The sequence below is a fragment of the Cylas formicarius genome, unplaced genomic scaffold (genome assembly GCF_029955315.1).
Source record: "Cylas formicarius isolate icCylForm1 unplaced genomic scaffold, icCylForm1.1 PGA_scaffold_3__17_contigs__length_32017465, whole genome shotgun sequence".
Lineage (NCBI taxonomy): Eukaryota > Metazoa > Arthropoda > Insecta > Coleoptera > Brentidae > Cylas > Cylas formicarius.
The window spans coordinates 27926138-27947612 of record NW_026844326.1 but is presented as its reverse complement, the minus strand read 5'-3'; the positions used below and the strand labels follow the sequence as shown (position 1 = coordinate 27947612).

The 21475-nt window shown below is 37.3% G+C and overlaps 3 protein-coding genes across 5 annotated transcripts in view; 1 reads left to right on the top strand and 2 right to left on the bottom strand.

Annotated features, from left to right (window-relative positions):
- Positions 1 to 300: 300 nt before the first annotated feature.
- Positions 301 to 2156, bottom strand: LOC132699116 (vesicle transport through interaction with t-SNAREs homolog 1A). Its single transcript, XM_060665626.1, has 5 exons — positions 2026 to 2156; positions 1814 to 1963; positions 1667 to 1725; positions 1261 to 1608; positions 301 to 1203 (listed from the first exon to the last, which is right to left on the bottom strand). The coding sequence occupies exons 2-5, from the start codon at positions 1905 to 1907 to the stop codon at positions 1051 to 1053; spliced, it is 654 nt and encodes a 217-aa protein (XP_060521609.1). The 5' UTR covers positions 1908 to 1963; positions 2026 to 2156; the 3' UTR covers positions 301 to 1050.
- Positions 2092 to 3029, top strand: LOC132699117 (large ribosomal subunit protein eL34-like). Its single transcript, XM_060665627.1, has 3 exons — positions 2092 to 2229; positions 2377 to 2447; positions 2721 to 3029. Exons 2-3 carry the CDS (start codon positions 2383 to 2385, stop codon positions 3001 to 3003), a joined length of 348 nt encoding a protein of 115 aa, XP_060521610.1. The 5' UTR covers positions 2092 to 2229; positions 2377 to 2382; the 3' UTR covers positions 3004 to 3029.
- A 534-nt stretch (positions 3030 to 3563) lies between these two features.
- The window catches only part of LOC132698987 (long-chain-fatty-acid--CoA ligase 1), a 31962-nt gene continuing 14050 nt past the window's right edge, over positions 3564 to 21475 (bottom strand). For 2 of the 3 annotated variants that reach the window (XM_060665355.1, XM_060665357.1), the window contains exons 2-12: positions 16867 to 17033; positions 8922 to 9045; positions 8317 to 8586; positions 7053 to 7252; positions 6800 to 7000; positions 6526 to 6743; positions 6322 to 6472; positions 5993 to 6271; positions 4444 to 4587; positions 4222 to 4395; positions 3564 to 4167 (exon numbers count right to left, since the gene is read on the bottom strand). In XM_060665355.1, coding sequence (XP_060521338.1) covers positions 4030 to 4167; positions 4222 to 4395; positions 4444 to 4587; positions 5993 to 6271; positions 6322 to 6472; positions 6526 to 6743; positions 6800 to 7000; positions 7053 to 7252; positions 8317 to 8586; positions 8922 to 9045; positions 16867 to 17033 — 2066 coding nt within the window. In that variant the 3' untranslated portion in view covers positions 3564 to 4029. Of the gene's footprint in view, positions 4168 to 4221; positions 4396 to 4443; positions 4588 to 5992; positions 6272 to 6321; positions 6473 to 6525; positions 6744 to 6799; positions 7001 to 7052; positions 7253 to 8316; positions 8587 to 8921; positions 9046 to 9952; positions 10754 to 16866; positions 17034 to 21475 lie in introns of those variants that run through there. The other variant, XM_060665358.1, reaches the window with a different exon arrangement.

Sequence of the window (21475 nt, the reverse complement as noted above, 5' to 3'; positions counted from 1 at the left end):
AGCAAATATGTTAACTACCTCAAAAGTTCCTCTTGTGACATTCTGAAGTGATTTTAGGAACCGTCAATTGTCGTCTTCGTGTATTTTGGAATTACATTTTCATAATTATTATTTCTTATTGCGGGAATTCTCATAGGACCCGCAAAACAGCTTATATATATATATATATATATATATATATATATATATATATATATATATATATATATATATATATATATATATATATATATATATATATATATATATATATATATATATATATATATATATATATATTAATTCAGAGACCACGAAAAAACTTTAAAATAAGCAAACTTTAGTAACTTTACCATATTTGTTACTGTGACAACCGTGTCAACGTCAAATAATCGCCACGCTTGATGAAAATCGTTTCAAGTGATCTCAACTGTTGCGTGATAACCGTTTTCCGCTCATAGGACCTGCCTAATTCTTATAATACATATTATGAAGCGATAAAGCAATTAAGAACATTTTCATTTAACATCTCTCATCTCATTTTTTAATTTGTAGATGCATGCGCGTAAAATCAATCCCTTCACAGCCACCTGAGAAGTATCAGTCTTTACCATAGTAGGGTCACTATTTTATCCAATAGCTATATGGTTTTAGCCACAGCCACCAATAAGATCTTCCGAAGTCCAACAATCAACATGGCCGCTGACAGTTCATCGATTCAATGGTTTTCAGTAGGGATGGGCACTTTTTCGACTGTATTTGCTCCGAATATGTCCCGATTCTATTAAATCTTTAGCTCAAAACAAGTTAACAGTGTGTCGATTAACATTTAAAAAGAAAATCAGTTTTACGGTAATTACATGTTGAGACCAGATCCACGCGTAGTTTTTTCATTTGTAGGGTAATGAGGAAAACTTACCCGCATGATTTATTTAACGCAAGTCTTGGAAATTATCGAGTCAGAGACCCCTCAGGTCCCACACAGACCCATATATATCAATAATGAATAACAATAAATATATCTATGACGCGATGGAGTGATTTTGGTGCAATGTTGCAACAGATGCCGTGTTAGTCGTGGAAACCAAAATAAAGGCCCACACAAATGAACGCTATAAAGCACGCCGCCACTGTATAAAGGATCACTTTCTGTTGGACGGCCCTCACAAGCATCGAGTTCAAAATTCGCGACGATCTGCTCAATTCTTCGCCCGTATCGCGTAACTAAAAACAATTGAATTGAAATTACCCAAACGAACCCAATAATTCGCCTAAGCCTACTCGCGCTCTCGATCTCTGTATGGTTTCTCTTTGATCCGACAAGTCTCGCAGAACTTGGTTGCCGATTTCTTGCGTCTCTACCACCACCCTGTACCCGTCGTTTAATTTCCTACCCGTCCTTTCCAAGGTTTCGGCGTTATCAAGGAGCTTTTGCTTTTGATCATTATTTATCCGAATATCCCGCAGTTCTTCCGCGCTATCATACAGAGCTTCCTGTTTTACCGACCGCGCTTTTATGTATTCCAACGTTAGCCGCTTGAGTTCAGCGCGGTAGCAATCTAGCCGGGTTTTACACCTATGCTTTTTCGATGACTCAACTTCCCTAACCTCCAAATCCATTTGTTCGATCTAAACAAACGAAATCGAAATTTATTTATAGCGAAAAAAGGGCCAACTGGCCACCTACGAGTTCCTGCGCTTCCTCAACATGTTTTTCTATTTTTGAGATCAGCTGACGGCGGTCTTCTACGACAGAAACAAACGACTGTCAACACAAACGCAACAATACACGGAACCACAAAATCGCACACCCTACAAGCCACAAAAATCTTACTTGAGGCGGACGCCGTCAATAAGCCTATTTGTGCAGTTAGTTCCGCAGTTAAAACCGAATATTGCTGTTCGTAATCCTCGAAAATTGAAACCATTTTAGGCACTGCGCCGATTTTGTGATTTATGAACGTTTGGCTTGATCGTGTTGTTTCTAGATGGCGATGATAAAGATAAGTTTAAGAGATTTGGTTTTCATTATACATACATACATACATTTATTATCAGTAGCATTTGTATGAAGTTTGATAGCGGAAATATTAGTAAATGTTAATAAAATACTGGGAAAAAAGATTCCTTTAGTGAAAATTTTATTTTTCTAGATATTATGCAGAGATCTGCGGCAGAAATTTCGGTGGGGTAACATTGACAGATGTCAGTTGTCAACGCGTCTCTCTTTCTTGAAGTTAGTCAGTGGAGGTTAGTTTTCATAAAATAAATTCCGAATTCATCCAGCAAAAATCGTAATTTTATAGAATGGATTGAATTATTTTTTAAAGCGGACAATTGGCTCCGTCCGTATTAACACGTATTTTCACGATTTGCTTATTTTTACGTATGTTCTAGGCCAAAATGGTGCAACGTCTAGTGTTTAGACGGCGGTTATCCTACAATACAAAAAGTAACAGGAGGCGCATGTAAGTCAACGAATTGGCCATTTGTGTAGTTCTCATTTATCGTGACCAATTATTTTGTTTCTTAAACACTGTGATTTGAACCCACCTTAACTTAACCTGCAAAATTGTTTTTTCGTTTTCACACATTCAAATGCCTTATAGTGATGAAATATTGGCTAGAGTCCTGACATCGTATGACGACACCAGTTGTTCGTTATTGCTGAAATCATGCAGGCGTTATAAAAATAAAGTGTAATCATTCCCCAAATGCGTAAACCTCCCATTTTGTTGTAGAGTACGAACTCCTGGTGGTAAACTAGTTTATCAGTACCTCAAAAAGCCGAAGAAGATCCCGAGATGCGGACAGTGCAAGGATAAACTGAGGGGTATCGTCCCGGCACGGCCACAGGAAAGGTCACGTCTGTGCAGGCGCAAGAAGACCGTCAAAAGAGCATACGGAGGTGTACTTTGCCACAAGTGTGTTAAAGAAAAGATTGTACGCGCCTTTCTTATCGAAGAACAGAAAATAGTTGTTAAAGTGCTTAAGGCGCAGCAAGCTTCCAAATCCAAGAAGTAAATTTTAGCTAATAAAGTTTAATTATATACATTTGTATGCATTGATCTGCCCACCCTCTTTTTTTAACTCCAAAAAAAGATAATCTTGCAGTTTGCTTATTTATTTAGTATTAGTAGTGCATATTTGAGGCCAAACCAACCCCATTTTAAATATTCAATTATCTTTTCCTAAATAGTAATCTATGCGTTAAATTCAAAAGCGAAAGAGAAAATAAAAGGATGTGAACTTGATTACTGCATATTTACTATTTTGTATAATTTTATGGTAAAATCGAAGTAACAGCAGTTTGGCAACACTGTGCAGCTGGATGACTTGACTGCCACAGTCAGAAACTCTTAAAAACCTAATATGCAAGATACCTAAAAAAAATGGAATTAAAGTTCGAAAATGCGGTAATCTTCCTGGCTGTCATTCTAGAGATTTAAAAATAATTTCTAGTATTTTCTCTCGGCCACTTTGCGTATAAGTTTTTTCATCCCAAGTCTTTAGAAATAGGGCTGAGTGAACTCAAAAAGATTAATTTTAAGAACCAGGATTTTCGGAGTAATAAAATAACGGCAAAGGTAAGTAAAGGTTTTATTTTCTACCGATAAAGTGAAAATAATACATAACAACGTGAATAACATAAAGGACCATTTGCAATTTGGAGTTTTGATGCGAATTTTTGAAAAAGGCGAGTTGCATTTTGAACTTTGCCGAACTGCAAAAGCGATCTCTAAAAAATAATTTAAACAGTCTGTAATTGTAACTACGTCGGGTTGTTTAATTCGCAACAAGACGCGTTTTCACAAAAAACCTGGAGTTGACTTAACCTAACAAATAACTTTTTAAACCCTATTTGATAGTCAAATTTCCTAGAACGGGGAGGGTCACAATGATCCAAAGGAACTAAAAATTATCCACGGAAAAGATCCGAATAATTGGTTCCGCTTAATGTTTACTTAAAATGAGATTGCTGGCAAGAATTTGCGGTGCTGGGTCGTCTGGAACTTAGAAGAAAAACGTCGACGAGAAACGATTCTACATCTAAGCTAGCTTGCTGTACATGTCCTCTATCTGTGGCTTAAAGTAAGCCTTCAGCTGGGGACGTTTGCTCTTCAGTGTTGGTGTGAGCAGGCCATTTTGAACGCTGAACGGATCTGGATGCAAGTATATGTCTTTCACCTAAAATTAACGAAAGTAATGCCCAATTCAGAAGTTATGCAATGAACAAAGTACCTGTTCGAAAGATTTCAATCCGGCTTCCTTCCCTTTGGCGATCATATCGTCCATGATGAGACGTTTGATCTCGGAATTATTGCAAAGCACGCTGAATGTACCGGGTATGCCCATCTCTTGAGCCCAGCACTTGATTACGTCCACGTCCGGCACCACCACCGCCACTATACACGACTAATAGGGGCGTTAGATGTCTGTTTTCGTTAAAAAAACGTTGCTTACCTTTAGGGATTCCCCGTGGACGAATACCTGGCCGACGTATTGCGACCGGATGTAAATATTTTCAATTTTTTCCGGAACGATGTACTCGCCTTGCGATAATTTAAATATGTGCTTTCTCCTGTCGATTATTTTCAACGTTCCGTTCTGGATAAAGGAAAACTTACTTTTCAATAACAATATTTTTGACGTTTTAAACCACGCAGTTATCCCGCACCTTACCTTTCGACTACTGGCTCTGAAGATCTAAAATATTTTAATATTGTTGATACAAGGTGGCCCAAAAAACAGCAAGAATATAATTGGCAAAAATTCGTGAATGGCAAAGTACCGATTTTACGCCCATGAACTTTTTTTGTGGGACGCTTTAAACGATCGTGTGTATAAATCGCGAAATAACTATACAGTTGATGACCTTAAGAAAAAATTAGACAAGATATTCTTGCATTAAACAATAGTGATGCGGTTAGAAATGCGGTCTCGAGCATTGTGACGCGCTATACAATGTGTATTGCAGAAGATATTTAAATGTTTGTTTAGTTATTTTTTTCTGTCTTTTCTTTTTTGTTTTTATAGATTTATTTATTCAAATTTGTTACCTTGTTAAGTTAAAAATTAAATTATTAAATTAAATTAAATTATTTATTTTTGTTATTGGGTATTTTCAATCAAACTGGGTAAATAACTATTAAATGTTTCTTTAAATATGAATTCTGAAGTTTTATTAAATCTGTTAAAGCGTGTAGTATAGAGTTGATTTTTTTCAAAATTTCCATATTCCAATTTGATGTATTGTTCGCAATGGGTTTTATTCGTATATCTGGAGTATTATATCTTTAAAAGAAGTAGTATCATGTCTTTGTTATTTAAGAAGTACTGAATATTGCCAACAAGTGACCTAATTTAAATATGAGATAAATTACAAACTTACCTTATTTTTTGTCCTAGAATTGAGATAAAAATATAAGGTGTTCCATTCGAAAATCTTAAGATTTTGTTAATTGAATTCGTCAAAATGGCACCACCTATTTGCGACACCCTGTATAAGCCGAGGCGCATCTGTCAAACTGATTGAGTAGTGCATCATCTGCTTAGTCTGTGGTTAAATTTTCGTTGCAATACCTGGATCAGTAGCGTCACCACACAATTTTATATGGGGCAATTAAAATATGAAAAAAAAACACATAACCTCAATATTAGAATAGGAATTTCTTAAGCAAGTGACCTTTATTTTATCCAAGGATTCCAGAAATGTCGAAATATACAGGATGTTCCATTTAAAATAAGAATTTGTTGTTGGGACACTCTGTATCAACAAAATTATGATATTTTAAATCTTCAGGAGAGTCCAAGAAACTTTTGTACGACACTTTTTTTCCTATCTCCAATAGGTTTCCAAATCGTATAGTGGATCGTTTTATTTGGCACACGGTGTACAAAAACAGTATTTAATCCTTCCAAACCAATGTTTTAAAAAGGCGCAACTACCATGTTGCTTACTTTTCAATACCTCCATTAGCTTACTTTTCAAAATTCTTTTCTAAATACATACCGGTTGCCACATGCCCACGTCACCAGTATGGTGCCACCCGCCCTCGTCGACCACCTCTTCGGTCTTGTCGGGATCCTTAAAGTAGCCCTGGAACACGTTGGTGCCCTTCACGCAAACCTCGCCCTGGTTGTTCCGCGCCCAGTATTCCATTTCCGGGACGTCGGCCAGTTTGATGCAGCAACAGGCCAAAGGGGGTCCCACGTGACCCGGCACGTGGTCTCCTTGGATTGTTAGGGTGACGGGGGCGCAGCATTCCGTCTGGCCGTAACCCTCGACCACCTAAAACGGATATTCGGCATGCCGTTCCGTCGTCCTCCCTCGTTACTTACCACACACCCCATCGCGCACCTAATGAAGGTAAGCACGTTCTCCGCCAGAGGTGCAGAACCTACCAGCATTAACCTCAGTCTCCCGCCCATCCCCTCTTGAACCTTCTTGAATACAAGCATGTCCCAGAAGCTGTTCTTTCTCAGGATACCTCTGAAATACCGTCACCTAGTTTTGGCGCTATTCGGACGCTGTATGATTGTTACCTCTTGAGTTCCGCCTCTTTGGACCTCAACGCCATATTGAACAGCATCTTCTTGACGCAATTGCCGTTGATGTCCGACTGCACTTTGTCATATATCCTATTTAGAAGGCGGGGCACTGCGGGAGTTACGGTCGGCTTCAGCGCTTTCATATCGTCCGAAAGTCTCCTCACATCGCCCAGATAGAAACCCACGGCGCCGCCCTGCATGTACATCGCGCTCTGAAAGTCATATTTCAAGATCAGTGGCGTCTGCGGGCACGATCTTACCCGCTTACTTCACAGCACCTTTCCATCATGTGAGCGAGAGGCAGGAACGACAGCATGACGTCGTCGCTCCTCAGCTTGTGGTCTCCGAATTGGAGGATCACGGCACTCATGGAGGCCACAACATTCTCGTGAGTGAGCATGACTCCTTTCGGTTGTCCCGTCGTTCCGCTCGTGTAGCACACTGTGCAGACATCAGACGGTTTTGGAGGCTAAAAAAGAGTCGAATTCGTTCGTTCATCAGTGCTGGCGTTTTAAACTCACAACTTCAGGGTTGCTATTTTTCGATCCCAAGAGCTCGACGTCGGCCAACTTCAGAATCTCGATTCCCATGTTTCGAGCCCGCTGGAGGGTCGCCGGTCTGATGTCTTTGAAGACTATCAATTTTTTTAAACATCGCGGTGATTTCTCCAACAACGAATTGCATTTTGTGTCGTCTTCTACTAAAATCACTGACATTTCGGCTGAAAACAAACCTGACCGATCAACACTGGCAGACTAGACGACTTAAATGACTTACTTTTCAAAATATCGAACGCTTTTGTTGCTTACTTTTCAACTAATGTCAACTACTTAACTTACTTCGCAAAACAACGAAGATTTGACTTGCGCTTATTTTTCAACCAATAGAAACTTTGGTGGATTACCTTGCTTACCTTTTAAAAAGCAGTCGATAACGAGTCTTTTGTTAGCTATGGTCTGTTCATAGATATAAGAAAGTGACCAATTGCTTTTGAATGGGATACAATACATACATACATACATACAATGGGATACAATACATACAATGCAACAAGATTATTACCTAAAGTTTTTAACATCCCTCCACAAAGTTGGGCAAATTCTGTTAAACATATAGAAAAAGCAGAACAATCGTATATCCATATTGCAAATAATATAGAACAAATAATAATTAGAACAGGCGACGCCGACGATAGCGATAGTGATACTGATATATTACGTGAATAAATTTAAGTAATTTAAGTAGTTAATAAAAATAATTTGTAATTTTATTTTAGATTTAAACATAAATACATACATAAATAAATAAATATCTTTAGTATCTCTCCTAACAAAACCCCAAATAATTAAATTCTGAGCAAAGTACGGACCTGTTCGGCCATATTTCATTCTTACCGCTTGCCCGGGTTTTTCCTTAATCCGTATCAGTTAGTCACTTTCTTATATCTATGAATAGACTTTACCTTTTCAATTAATGTCAACTACTTTAAAATTAACTTTTTAAAACAACAAAGATTTCATTCGCTTTCAAAACACAAGACGGTTACTTCTCAAAGAATATGAACTTTAGTGGAATACTGGGCATGAAGTCAGTTTAGCTACTTACTATTCAACACTTTCGCTTACCTTTCAAATAGCAACAAAACTCTCGAAATCTGATTGCGATTTGTCTTTAACCAAGCAGGTGTAGTTAATATAAGGAGTAATATAAGTAAACCACGACTTACTTTTCAAACAATCGGTCACTTGCTTACCATTCAATTTTTCAATGACTACTCGTACTTACCATGTCTAATAATAAAGGCACAAGCATCCGCCCCTAGCGTGTCATATAAGGGTACTATCACCATACTGTAACAGTAAGCGGCCTGTTCTACGAGGATCCACTCTGGACAATTGATGGAGTATATTCCTATCATGGTACTTGGTCCGGGTTGGAGACCCAGGGAGACGAGGCCGGAGCCCAGGTTTCGGGCTCGCAGAAGCGCCTCGTCATACGTGAGCCACTGGAATGGTTTCTGATACGATTCGCGCCAGCCCAAGCACGGGCCGTTGTCTAAAATAAAAAGTTACGAGCAAAGGTAAGTCTCGATCAATGAAAACACGTCGAGAAACGTCGTTTCGGCGATTGCGGCGAACCGAGAACACCTGTCGGTCATTTGCAAGGACCCGTCGAAACACTGAGTAATTCAAACAGTTGCCAAAAATGCGTCAATTCTAGTATCACGAATGTTTATACAGGATGCCTACTTTATATCCGTGTAAACTCAGTAAAATTTAATCAATGTAGTGTAATGTAATCAACTGATTTGCTTTTTGAATGCGACGGGAAACCACTTCTACAGAGTGTTCGAAAATAGAGATATTTTGAACAATTGACGGGTCACTTACTAGAAACTTTGGAGCCTCTCCTGAAGCTTTCGTATAGGGTCTTGGCGTCCGCGTAGAGATAGCTTACGAATTTTCCTTCTTTCGCATCCTTGTAAAATCTGGACACTCGTATCACGTCCGGTCCCTGGAAAGACATGCCTCAGATAAGCCCGAGCACATTCGACAAGGCGCATAATCCATTCCAGCTTTTTAATCCTCTTATAGTAACATACCTTTCAAACTGCTTAATCTATTTGCTTTGAATTTAGTGTCAAATTCAAGATTTTTCAATTATCCGCCATATTTTTTGCTATAGATGAAAAGCAAGCGATTTTAGTTATTGCATACATTTAGACAACCGCACGCATTTTTTTGCGAGGAGACTTTCAAAGTGTCCCGTAGAATTTACCAGTTTTTTGAAAACGACACAAACTTGCTTGAAAGGTATTGCTTACCGTTTGACATTGTGCTTATTTCTCAAACGACTCAAATAACTTACTTTCAAGTTTATTCTAAACAACACAGAACCGTGCTCATCGATAATACCCTCATAAAGTTATGTCAGAGAGCTAACCGTTCAACATTGTGCTTACTTCTCGAACGACTCAAACTGCTTATTTTCAATTTTAATCTAGACGACGCAGAACCTTGCTCATCGATAACACCCGCGTAAAAGTTATATCAGAGTGCTAATCGTGCAACATTGTGCTTACTTCTCAAAGAACTCAAACCACTTACTTTCAAGTTTATTCTCAACGACGCAGAATCTTGATCATTGATAACATCCTCGTAAAAGTTATATCAGAGTGCTAACCGTTCAACATTGTGCTTACTTTTCAAACGAGTCAAACCAAATACTTTCAATTTTATTCTTGACGACCCAGAACCGCGCATAGCGACAACACCCACTTAAAAGTTATGTCATATTGCTTACCTTTCAAGACGATGTTTCAAAATTAGCATCTTACTCGTAGAATCTTAATGAAACGCGTTTTTGTTTTCGAAACGGCCAAAAACGGGATGAGTTCGGATGTGCTTACTTTTCAACTTACTTTCCAGTTGTAGACGTCCGACTGGTTGTTCAAATTGATGGGTATGCTGATGGGCGGCACGCTGCCGCACGAGCATCCCATTTCGTCTCACTGTTCGGGATGGCACCTCGACCTTTCGAACATATTCGCGAATCTTACTTTTTTTCTTCTCGATCGAATCACCGGACCCGTTCGGACGGGACTGGCTCGCGTTCAAATTTACGTAACGGGACAACCTTTACGACGATTTGCGCGCACCTTCGAGGCCTTTAAAACAATGTCCGCGTCAGGGAAAACTTATACGCACTTCAAAAAGCCGAGAGTTGTCGCGCCGAAGGTTAATTTATTCTGGCAGCCGATGACGGGCGATAAAAGTGCACCTCGACGTTATTTTTAACGGTGCATTTCCGGGTTTTCTAGGACGCCGTCAACCCGATCGGTGATTTTCGAAAAATTCGCCAGGAAAACTCGAAAAACCGCGCGCGGTCAGAGACTAAGTTCGGACGAAATTTTCTGCCACGCAATCTATAACGCCCCACCTCCTTGTATAAATAGACACTTAACAACGGCGGGATTCACTCTACTCCACAATAATCGAAATCGATTTATTTTTATCAACCATTTCTCGCGTCGCTGCCCTACGGTCTGAGTGACCGTCTTTTGCGATGAAAAACTCAATTTTCAATGTCTTGTTCAATGTTTAAGATGCAATTAAAGAAAATAACTTATTTTATAATGGATGGTAACTTGGAAAGTAATAATCTTTTAAGAAATAAAATGCAAGCTTCATTTCCATATAATAGTATATTATGCAACAAGTGCGGTAAACGATATTTGACTCACGAGTTTTTAATAAACGAGTGAGTTAAAAATTTTACCGAACGTGTTGCATGGTATACTTTTTCTACGACCGTAGGTTTTTGGGTACATTATCGCCAAACAAAACAACACGAATACATTTACTGACATGACCGTCAGAATTGACAAACGTCAAAATTCAAGGCGTGGGAAATATCCGAAAACATCCGATTGATCCCGAACCCGTGCGGTAAAATCCCGGACATGTCCGAAGTAGCTCATGGGAAACGAAACTGACGTGGTAAAGTGACGCTTCCCGCACGCTCGATCGGTGGGTAATTAGGTATTTTAGAGACGGGAGTAGAAAAATATAATTACCAGAGAAGGTGCTTTTTAGTTTAGGCAAATTAGCCATTCACAACAACATAACTTGAAATTGTAAAAAATTCTGTTTGTGTTTTGATTATTAAACGATATATGGCAGTAAATGGTTTCGTCTATAAAAGCTTGCTCAATTAAAATTCAAGACGTGGGAACTATCTCCGAAAACATTTGATTGCTCCCAAACCCGTGCGGTAAAATCCCGGAAATGTCCGAAGCATTCGTGGGAAACGAAACTTGCCGAGACCAACTGTACGATTTTCAAATGTCCATGTCTCATCAGTACAAACAAGACAAAATTGAAGGTTACGGCATGCTTTTTCTTGTTTATATGATTTTAAAAATTTAATCCGCTTAAATGCTCTATCTTGGGATGATTTTTCTTCCAATTACAGTCTTTTTCTTTAAATAATCTACTTAATGATCAATTGTAAAAGTTAAATAAACAACATAACGTTTTAAAATTGTGTTTATTTCGTTGTTTTTACGACATATCCAATAATACATCTCTCTCTCTCTCTCTCTCTCTCTCTCTATCCCTCTCCCCCCCTCTCTCTCCCTATCCCTCTCCCCACCCACTCTCTCTCTATCCCTCTCCCCCCTCTCTCTATCCCTCTCCCCCCCTCTCTCTCTACCCCTCTCTCTCTATCCCTCTCCCCCCTCTCTCTCTATCCCTCTCTCTCTATCCCTCTCCCCCCTCTCTCTCTATCCCTCTCTCTCTATCCCTCTCCCCCCTCCCTCTCTATCCCTCTCCCCCCTCTCTCTCTATCCCTCTCTCCCCCCTCTCTCTCTTCCCCCTCTCCCCCCTCTCTCTCTTCCCCCTCTCACTCCATCTCTCTCCCCCTCCCCCTCTCTCTTACTGCCTGTCGGTGACTTTGGTGAAGATGCCGCTAAATCAAGCAATAAACTTTACAAACAAGATCGTTTAATGCCAGCCTTTGTTCTAGAAAAAAAAAATAGAATAAAACATCTTGGGTTTCTAAAATCTTTTTTAACTCCTTATTATCTGGAAGATATTTTAAATATTAGAGCTTTAGAAACTGTAATGTCATCACCTTGTAAATCTATATTGCTTTTGTTATTTGTTCTTCTATTAAATACATTTTATTTTTATAACTTATAACAAATTGTTAATTGTTGAAAAAGACAAGTTTAATGAAAATGTTGAGGTTAAAATTTATTGCTGCAATTTTTATAGCACGATATTATAAAACATTTTGTTAACATACTTTTGGCGCGGTCATTCAGACCACAGTGCGCTGGATCGCTAGGTCCGGCCTTACTTTTCAAAAAAATTCATTCGCCTCGGCCGCTTACCTTTCAAGCCACACCTGCTTACCGACTTACTTTTCAGCGGGTCAACTAACGCGTCCACTTACTTATCAAAAATTTTCTTTATTTACCTGGTAATTATTGAATTTAGCCCCATTCCCTTACTTATTAAGAAAGGAAAGACTTTTGTTGAACTAGTTTAACTTGTTTACCAATAGAGGAACTGACTTACTTTTTAAGCAGTCACAAGAATCGGTTTTTACATTCATCATTCATTGACTTTAACATTTTTTTCCCAACAAATGGTGTTTGTTGACCTTTTCACTACTTTTCAAGCGACTTACTTTTCAACTTACTTCTCAAGACAAACATTGAAAATATACCACGTTTATTTTTGAGCACAGGAAAAGCTTTTGCTTACTATTCAAAGAAAAAAACCTTTTTGGCGCCCTCAAAACATCGAAAAGAGGGAATGCTCTTCAACCCGATTACCACTTAGCCACCTTCGCGAGGAGGGAGGGTGACAAAATGTCGACGCGACGATTGAAACGACGGTCCTATTTTTATAAGGCTGATCACGGATTATCCACTTGTCACGCGGTTGTTATAAGAGCGAATAGTAAACAGCTTGAAGTATCCCGATGAAATATTTCTAGTCAGGCGCGCGTCGAATTATTTTTGAGTTGGCGACGTCAAGTGTCCGGTTTTGTGACGGAGCCGCGATAAAAACGGAAAAATAATACTTTTTTTCGACTGTCTTAAGTAATACACGGTGTTTTGAAAAAATATATAGAGTTTGTATGTATTGTATTTTTAGATGCTTCATCACGCACTAGTTTATAATTATCTCCAGATATTAAAACTAACTCTGCTTCCTCAAATGTCATCAGACTGTCACAATGTTAATTTTTCAAGGAGATTTCAACAGACTACTGTAATACTATTTACTGGATTCCTTCTGCGTGGGATGTTTATCAATCAAACTTGCTGATGTTTCGCCAATCATCCTGTTGCCTTCATCAGAGCTTAACTGACACTAGCTCGTATTCTATCCTGTATCTGGTTATATATTGTTTGAGGGGGGCAGGACTAAACGAGGAGCATGAACATTGTCTCCGATGACTGACTCCCATATTGGTGAAAGGCAAAGACCTGAGTCCATGACCATAACTATGCTAGAATTTTGTCGGTAATTGCTGATGAGTTGGTTATGAATGCTTCCGAGATTTTCTTAGCCATTTAAACTTTACACCCTAACATGTGTTTTACCATTGGATTAGAAACCAATAATAACTCCCATTCTTATCAATAGAAAATCAGATCTAACATGGGGTCATTGTGTTTACAGAAAAGCTACGCATACATTATCTTGATTCGGGTTTTAAAGGCCGTCGTCGGTTGGAATTACTTCCTAACGTTTCGCTAGCACGAGTGGCGAGCTTCTTCAGAGGTCCTTCCATCTCCGATGTTGGACGTAGACTGATGATTTCTCCTGCGCAGGTTGTATTTATGCCGATTGATGGTGGGCGGGGGTTGTTCCGCTTCTGTTGGTCTCGGGATATCGATCGGTACTGCTCGGGCGTTCCTAAGGATCGGGTTCCAGATTTGGTTTGATTTTAAGGGTCTCCTCCTTTCTGTTGAAATTGTGTGGGTGTTTTTGTATCTCAATGGCTTCCCTGACTAGTCTGTTGTGATAGCCGTTGACCGTTGACTTACAGCTCTCAAAGTGTATCCTGTGTTCCCCGTTGCCCAGTGCGTGTTCAGCTACTGCAGACTTCTCTATCTGTCTTAGCCTGCAGCTTGCTTTATGCTCCTTAAGTCTCGTTTCAATTGATCTCTTGGTAGTTCCGATGTAGACCTTTCCGCATGAACACGGAATGCGGTAGACTCCTGCAGCTGCAAGTGAGTCCGTTAGGAAGTAATTCCAACCGACGACGGCCTTTAAACCCGAATCAAGATAATAGCTCATCAACGGGCCGCGAAAGCCTTAACCAATTTATCCTACGCATACAGGTCGTAAAATTATTTTAACCCAAGTCACTAAATCCAGAATAAAAACACCTTAGATCTGCTCTTCACTCTAATAATTTCCACATTAGAGATACTAAGCGTTCCATCACAAAATACACTTCATCACAACCTTCCAATAGCAATGAAACCGAAAGCAACCCCACACTTGCCACCGTTGTCCGTCCTTGCATTCAAAACATCATTGACCTATCAAAAATAGCTAAGAAATACAAAGTCGAAATTAGATTTACCACTCTCTTCTTCGATCCGTCAATGTTAAAATTCTGTTTGAGATAGCAGGAGTTCCATGCAGATGCGACAAAGAATACATTGGAGAGACCAGACGAAAAATAGCAACTTGGCTCAAAGAATATGAAAGAGCCTTAAGACTACGACAAAGCTCTGAAGAAGCTAACAGGATAATTGGCGAAACGTCAGCATGATCGATTCATCAGTAACCGAGGTAGGAGAAGTCCAGAAGATTTGAAAATAGTGTCATAATGTTTACTTCAAAATCTCATCCCTTTATATGATGGATATCCACGATTATTTTGGGAGGATTTTATGTTTGTCAATTAATAATAATTTATACGTTATAGTTTTCAATCAAATTAATTATTAAAATTTAAAAATATATATATATTTAATGTTAATATCATCTCAAGTATAAAAAAAATAAAAAAATACTTTTTTGCACCGAAATTATTTATTTTGTTTGACTTAAGAATACATTACATGTGCCAAAAAGAAAAATAAAAACTCGAAACATACAAAAAAATACTGGTGCGTAAACGAACCACTGGGAAAAAACATTAAATAATGTTTTGGGGCACATAAGATTGAACATATAATTTTTACATAAATATATAAAAGAAAGGTCAAATTCGACAGAAAACATCTAAAAGGAAATCAAATCAATCACTTCGCCATCAAAAAACATAAAAAATATGTCAAGCGGGGTTTTTCCAGAAAGCCTATTTTTTAATTGCTCACATGAATTAAATTCATCGGATATAGGTGTGTGAGTGTACTCAATCTGACCTTTCTTCCATCTGACAGCAGGCAATGAAGCAAGCCTGTCGTTTCCAGAAAGCATACGTATTCTTTTGAATTCTAGGGTTTCATCATCTGATGAGTCCCATTCAGGTTCAGTAGTTGATGAATTACAGGACTGTTGAAAGACAGCTGTATCATTCGGTGTATGTAACTCGAAAGTTCCAACTATATCAGACTCTTTTAGATTTATGTTATCGTTCATATCTTCTTCGTCAGTCAAGGTATCCACGTCGGGTGGAATATAGACAGCGTCAATATGTTCTGTAAATATTTTTTTACGTTATTTTTAGCATAAATTTACAAGGAATGTAATGCTACAATACATAAGAATACGTAAATCCAAATAATACTTACGACTTTCATTGTTATTGTCCTCATCCATCACGATCTCCTCCATAGCCGCCTCTAATTCCTTTTGAGTCAAATACCTCGGAAATGCCGTACTTTACGAACTGTAACGTTCACTGCACAAGGCACAAACTAATACTAAAGAACACGCTAATTGTTGGATGTTTATTCTACATGCGCGGACTTGTCTAGACTTACAATAACAAAGTTTTGTTTCACGGATAAAACTCACCAGCACCAGTAAATATTTTCAAAAAATAAAGCATAATCAATATATCAAAATATTTTTTTTTACAATTTTGGATTTACTTTAAAATATGATACAAATTTATGTACCGCTTTTGTTAATTTCTGAAGTCTTTCCTTTACACATAAATTGGCGATTTCTAAGGTTTTATGTCCTTTAGTAGTAATAATAATAAAATTTCTAAATGGATGTGCAAAAATATTTCCTGGATGTGACAAAAAAAACCATAGTATAGGTGCATATTAACGCACCACTGGGACAAAAAGAATTTTTATAAAATCTCGTTAAATATTTAAATTATTAGTTCATTTAACAAATAAGACGGAATTGGAACAAAAAACCAAATTTGATTTGACTTTAAATAATTTGCGACAGTATGTTTTTGGAACAACAAACTTTTTTATCTGAGTTAAGACGTAACTTTTAACTCTAAACAACTTTTCTTAATAACACTTTACTCTTGTTCAATTTTTGTATGCTTTGTCCTACCCTGTATGCTGTTTGATTTGATATTTTAAGTGCACCTAATATGATTATATATTGTATATTATATATTATATATTCTAGTTCTGCAGTCCGGAAAAAAAGCCATATATTGCACATTAAAATGACCACATTGTATATTTTTAATAAATACATTTGAGGCAAATTTTGTATCTGCCATTTTTTATCATTTGAAAATATGCGTTTTTGTGCAACTTTCGTGAAAAAACTCATCCATTGTCTATTTTTTACTGGATAAAATGAAAAAAAACGCTATGGAATATTTCGATCCCTTTCCCCAGACATAATTGCCGAAGAGGTCAATGATTTATGAATTTACCCCCTGCTCTTCTGGTTCCAGTACGCACTGCGCGTCTAACGGAAACAGCGGCCTCTGGGGCACCGGCCGGCTTGCCAAATACAGCGCGGACGCCGCTGCCACGCCGGTGAGTGCTAGCGCCCCCGCGCCCCCTCCTATGTACTGCAGATACTGCTCCATTTCGTCCACTGCAACAAACGTGAGAAAAATCAAACAAGATCTTGTGCGGAGTGCGTAGCGTATATACCGATCGTCATCGAATTATATAAATAACGCTATAGTGGTTGTTAGGGCCAGGGTGCTCTTTTTTTTTTCGTTATTTACGCCAGTAAAATCGAACTCTATGTACGCGTTTCGGCGCATCGAAAATGGCCGACGCGCCGATCTAAAATTAGACGTCAACTATGGGGAAACTGAGGCGCCGAACATACGTGGCATGATTTTGCGATTACCTGGTGTTAAATGACGTCATTTTTATGGATAATAATACCAGCTGCGATAGTGACGTCATCGGGCCCACTCGACCACTTCTGCCCGTAATATTTTGGCTTTAAAAATCTATTTATTTAATTTTTTCTTTTTTTTGGCTTTGGTTATTTATTAAGGTGGCGATCATTTAATTATTTAACTTTTGTATTTAACGTTTGGGAGTCAAATTATAAAGTTGTTCATAAAATGGTACGTCTTTTGTAAGATATATTTTTTATAGTACATCGTATAATAAAATTCCCTAAAAATACCCAAACCCAAGCCCAAAATAGTTTGTGAGCTTTTAACATAAAAGCAATAGTCAACCTAATATTCTGTAAACTCAAAAACGCAAAATTCGATTCCACAACAAGCGACTCAGGGAGGAATCGAAACGTTTTAAGAATAGTTTTATAGTAGCCTGTGGAAGTTTCTTTGGAAAAAAAGTATAGTACTGTGCTCTCAAGACGTGCACTCGCAATTATTTGTCACAGTTTCACTTTTTGCGTCCATAATACTGACGCGTTTCTTTCGCAATTTCGAAGATTAAGCCGTTTATAAATAAAGCATTGAAACTATTTCATAAAAAGAAAATAAGACATGAGTAACTAAATTTTGAAAAACAGATATTGCCAAAGAAACTAGTCAGTGTAATTTTCTTTTCAAACTATTTTCAACCTCCATGGGCAATGTGGGCCAATCTGTAATAGCATATTCTACGCCCAAAATGTATGCCGAGAAACATTTCGTTTTGTTTTGTTTTAATAAATAAAATCATTTTGGCATGCTGAACGCGATTCTAAACGTCAAATTTGGGTTAGGGGCGTAGAGGTATAATTTCTTTGTGGGTTGTCTTTTAGACTTTTTTTTTATTAAATTGGAAAAGTAAGAGAAAAACCAAATAAAAACAATTTCAGAGACAATGCGACTAAAAAACACTATGAATTCTGTTTCCAGGCCTACTTTTCAATTTTTGGTGAATTAATAAGATGGGCATGCAAAATAGTGTATTTTTGAAATCCATTTTTTTTTCGAATACGGTTCCTCCTGCGATATCAATCGGGTATAGCTTTTTCTGGTAACAGTACACAGCTTCGGATTTTTATAAGAAAAAAGTCTAAAAGTCAACCCACAAAAAATTATTGCAATTTATGGTCAAAATTTGGTTATTTTACTGTATATATTTTTTGAAGATAGTTCAACATACGAAATACGAATTCACCAAGTGAAATAACCTATTTATTTTTCATTTTTGTACTGATCTTATTCCAAGAAATATTTTTCATCTCATCTTCATTTTTTTAAATTTCAAACACCTCAACTTTATCCCAAGCATAAAAAAATCTTTTTTGCTCTGAAATTATTTATTTTGTTGCACTTAAAAATACATTACACGTGTCAAAAAAAAGTTAAGACTCGAAACATGCAAAAAAATACTGGTTCATAAACGAACCACTGGGAAAAAACATTAAATAATGTTTTGGGGTACATAAGATGTAACATACAATTCATAGATAAATATCCAAAAGAAATTTCAAACTCTACAGAAAACAACTAAAAGTAGATTGTTTTCCAAATAGAACCTGATTTGATACAAAAAAACGCAAAAATGTTTTATGGTGCATGAGCACACCACTGGTAACATCCGATTTCATTTTTGGTGATATTTTACAAAGCATGAAGTATGTAAATGCACATTACACTTATTACAAACGTAAATTGTGTGGCTTCGGGCTTTAGTAGCATGAATAATCATGAGGTGAGCGTATGTCTTCTTTTCAATTCCAGGGTTTCATCATCTGGTGAGTCCCATTCAGGTTCAGTAGTTGATGAATTACAGGACTGTTGAAGGACAGCTGTATCATTCGGTGCATGTAACTCGAAAGTTCCAACTGTATCAGTTGATTCCCCAAACTCTTGTAGATTTATGTTATCGTTCATATCTTCTTCCTCAGTCAGGAATATAGACCGCGTCAATATGTTCTGTAAATATTTTTTCACATTACTTTTGGCATAAATTTACAAGGAATGGAATCCTACGATACATAGGAATACGTAAATTCAAATAATACTTACGACTTTCATTGTTATTGTCCTCATCCGTTACGATCTCCTCCATAGCCGACTCTAATTCCTTTTGAGTCAAATACCTCGGAAATGCCATATTTTACGAACTGTAACGTTCACTGCACAAGGCACAAACTAATACTAAAGAACACGCGAATTGTTGGATATTTATTCTACATGCTCTGACTTGTCTAGTCTTGCAATAACTTAGTTTTGTTTCGCAGATAAAACCAGTGGTGCATTCACGCACCAGTAAATATTTTCAAAAAATAAAGCATAATCAATATAGTATTTCCAATGTATGTTTTTTGCGCTGTAATCTACATAGACTTAACAAAAATAACAATACAAATGCAAAATATATTTTTTCACTATTTTGGATTTACTTGAAAATGTGATGCAAATTAATGTACCGCTTTTGTTGACTTTTGAAGTCATATATAAAATCTTTCCTTTACACATAAATTAGCGATTTCTACCTTTTTAGATCCTATAGTAGAGATCATAATCAAATTTCTAAATGACAAAATTGGTATTAACAAAGTAATTATTTATAAACACCTGGGAAGCTAGTCGGAATTTTCTCAATTGCAAAGCGGAGCATTTTTTTTTTTTTACTGTTATAAATAAATCGATGTTTGGGTATTTAATAAAACAGTTTTTCTCGATTTGCTGTCGATCAGTTGATAGCAGCGAACGGAGGACACATAACACTGGTTGTTCCCAGCCCCGTTTTATTAATTTACAAATGTTAAAACGTTAACGAAATAGGATTTCGTTGCGTGGCCGACAGCGGGGAACCTCCCCCCACCACCGGGACAAAAATCGATAAGCAGCCCCTTATTATAAATGCATTACTTTAACCTAATTTACCTAAATTGTTAATCCCGTGCGACATTTTCGAACCAATAGAGCGCATACGTCCGCAGCCTAGTAGACCCGATCTAAATCCGTCAGACTTTTACCTGTTCTTAGGTTTTCACTAGCTAAATCTGAACTAAAAAAATTTAATTTTAATCGAAAACATCGAAATACGATTAGTGTTTAAAATCAACCGAAATCATCCGATCGCACCCAAACCCGTGACTAAAGTACCGGTACCGTGAACGTGGTTAACGAAGCTGACGACTTAAAGTAACACTTCGCGAGAGCTTAATTGGATATTTTATTGTGGTGGACAATTTTAATTAAATTAAACTACAATTTTAATTAAAAATGTAATAACAATTAAATTCTGCAGTCAGCACTTGTTCATGGTACTGCTGATTGTTAATGATAATCAACTAAAGGCTCCTAAAGTTGCGATTACCGGCTGTTTGTTTATTATTAGGGTATCTAGTGTATTTAAATCATCGAAAATATATATAAAAAAAGTAGCACACTTGGCACAATTTCTATAAGAATTTACTTTGACTTCAAAAAGCGATCAGACTATTATTTTTGTTTGTTCTAAATCTGTTCGTATGTTTTCACAGCCACTAAAAATTTGGTGGAAGCTAAACCTGCACTAAAAAATTTTAATTTTAATCGAAAACATCGAAATACGATTAGTGTTTAAAATCAACCGAAATCATCCGATCGCACCCAAACCCGTGACTAAAGTACCGGTACCGTGAACGTGGTTAACGAAGTAACACTTCGCGAGAGCTTAATTGGATATTTTATTGTGGTGGACAGTTTTAATTAAATTAAACTATAATTTTAATTAAAAATGTAATAACAATTAAATTCTGCAGTCAGCACTTGTTCATGGTACTGCTGATTGTTAATAATAATCAACTAAAGACTCCTAGAGTTGCGATTACCGACTGTTTGTTTATTATTAGGGTATCCAGTGTATTTAAATCTTTGAAAATATATATAAAAAAAGTAGCACACTTGGCACAATTTCTATAAGAATTTACTTTGACTTCAAAAAGCGATCAGACTGTTATTTTTGTTTGTTCTAAATCTGTTCGTATGTTTTCACAGCCACTAAAAATTTGGTGGAAGCTAAACCTGCACTAAAAAATTTTAATTTTAATCGAAAACATCGAAATACGATTAGTGTTTAAAATCAACCGAAATCATCCGATCGCACCCAAACCCGTGACTA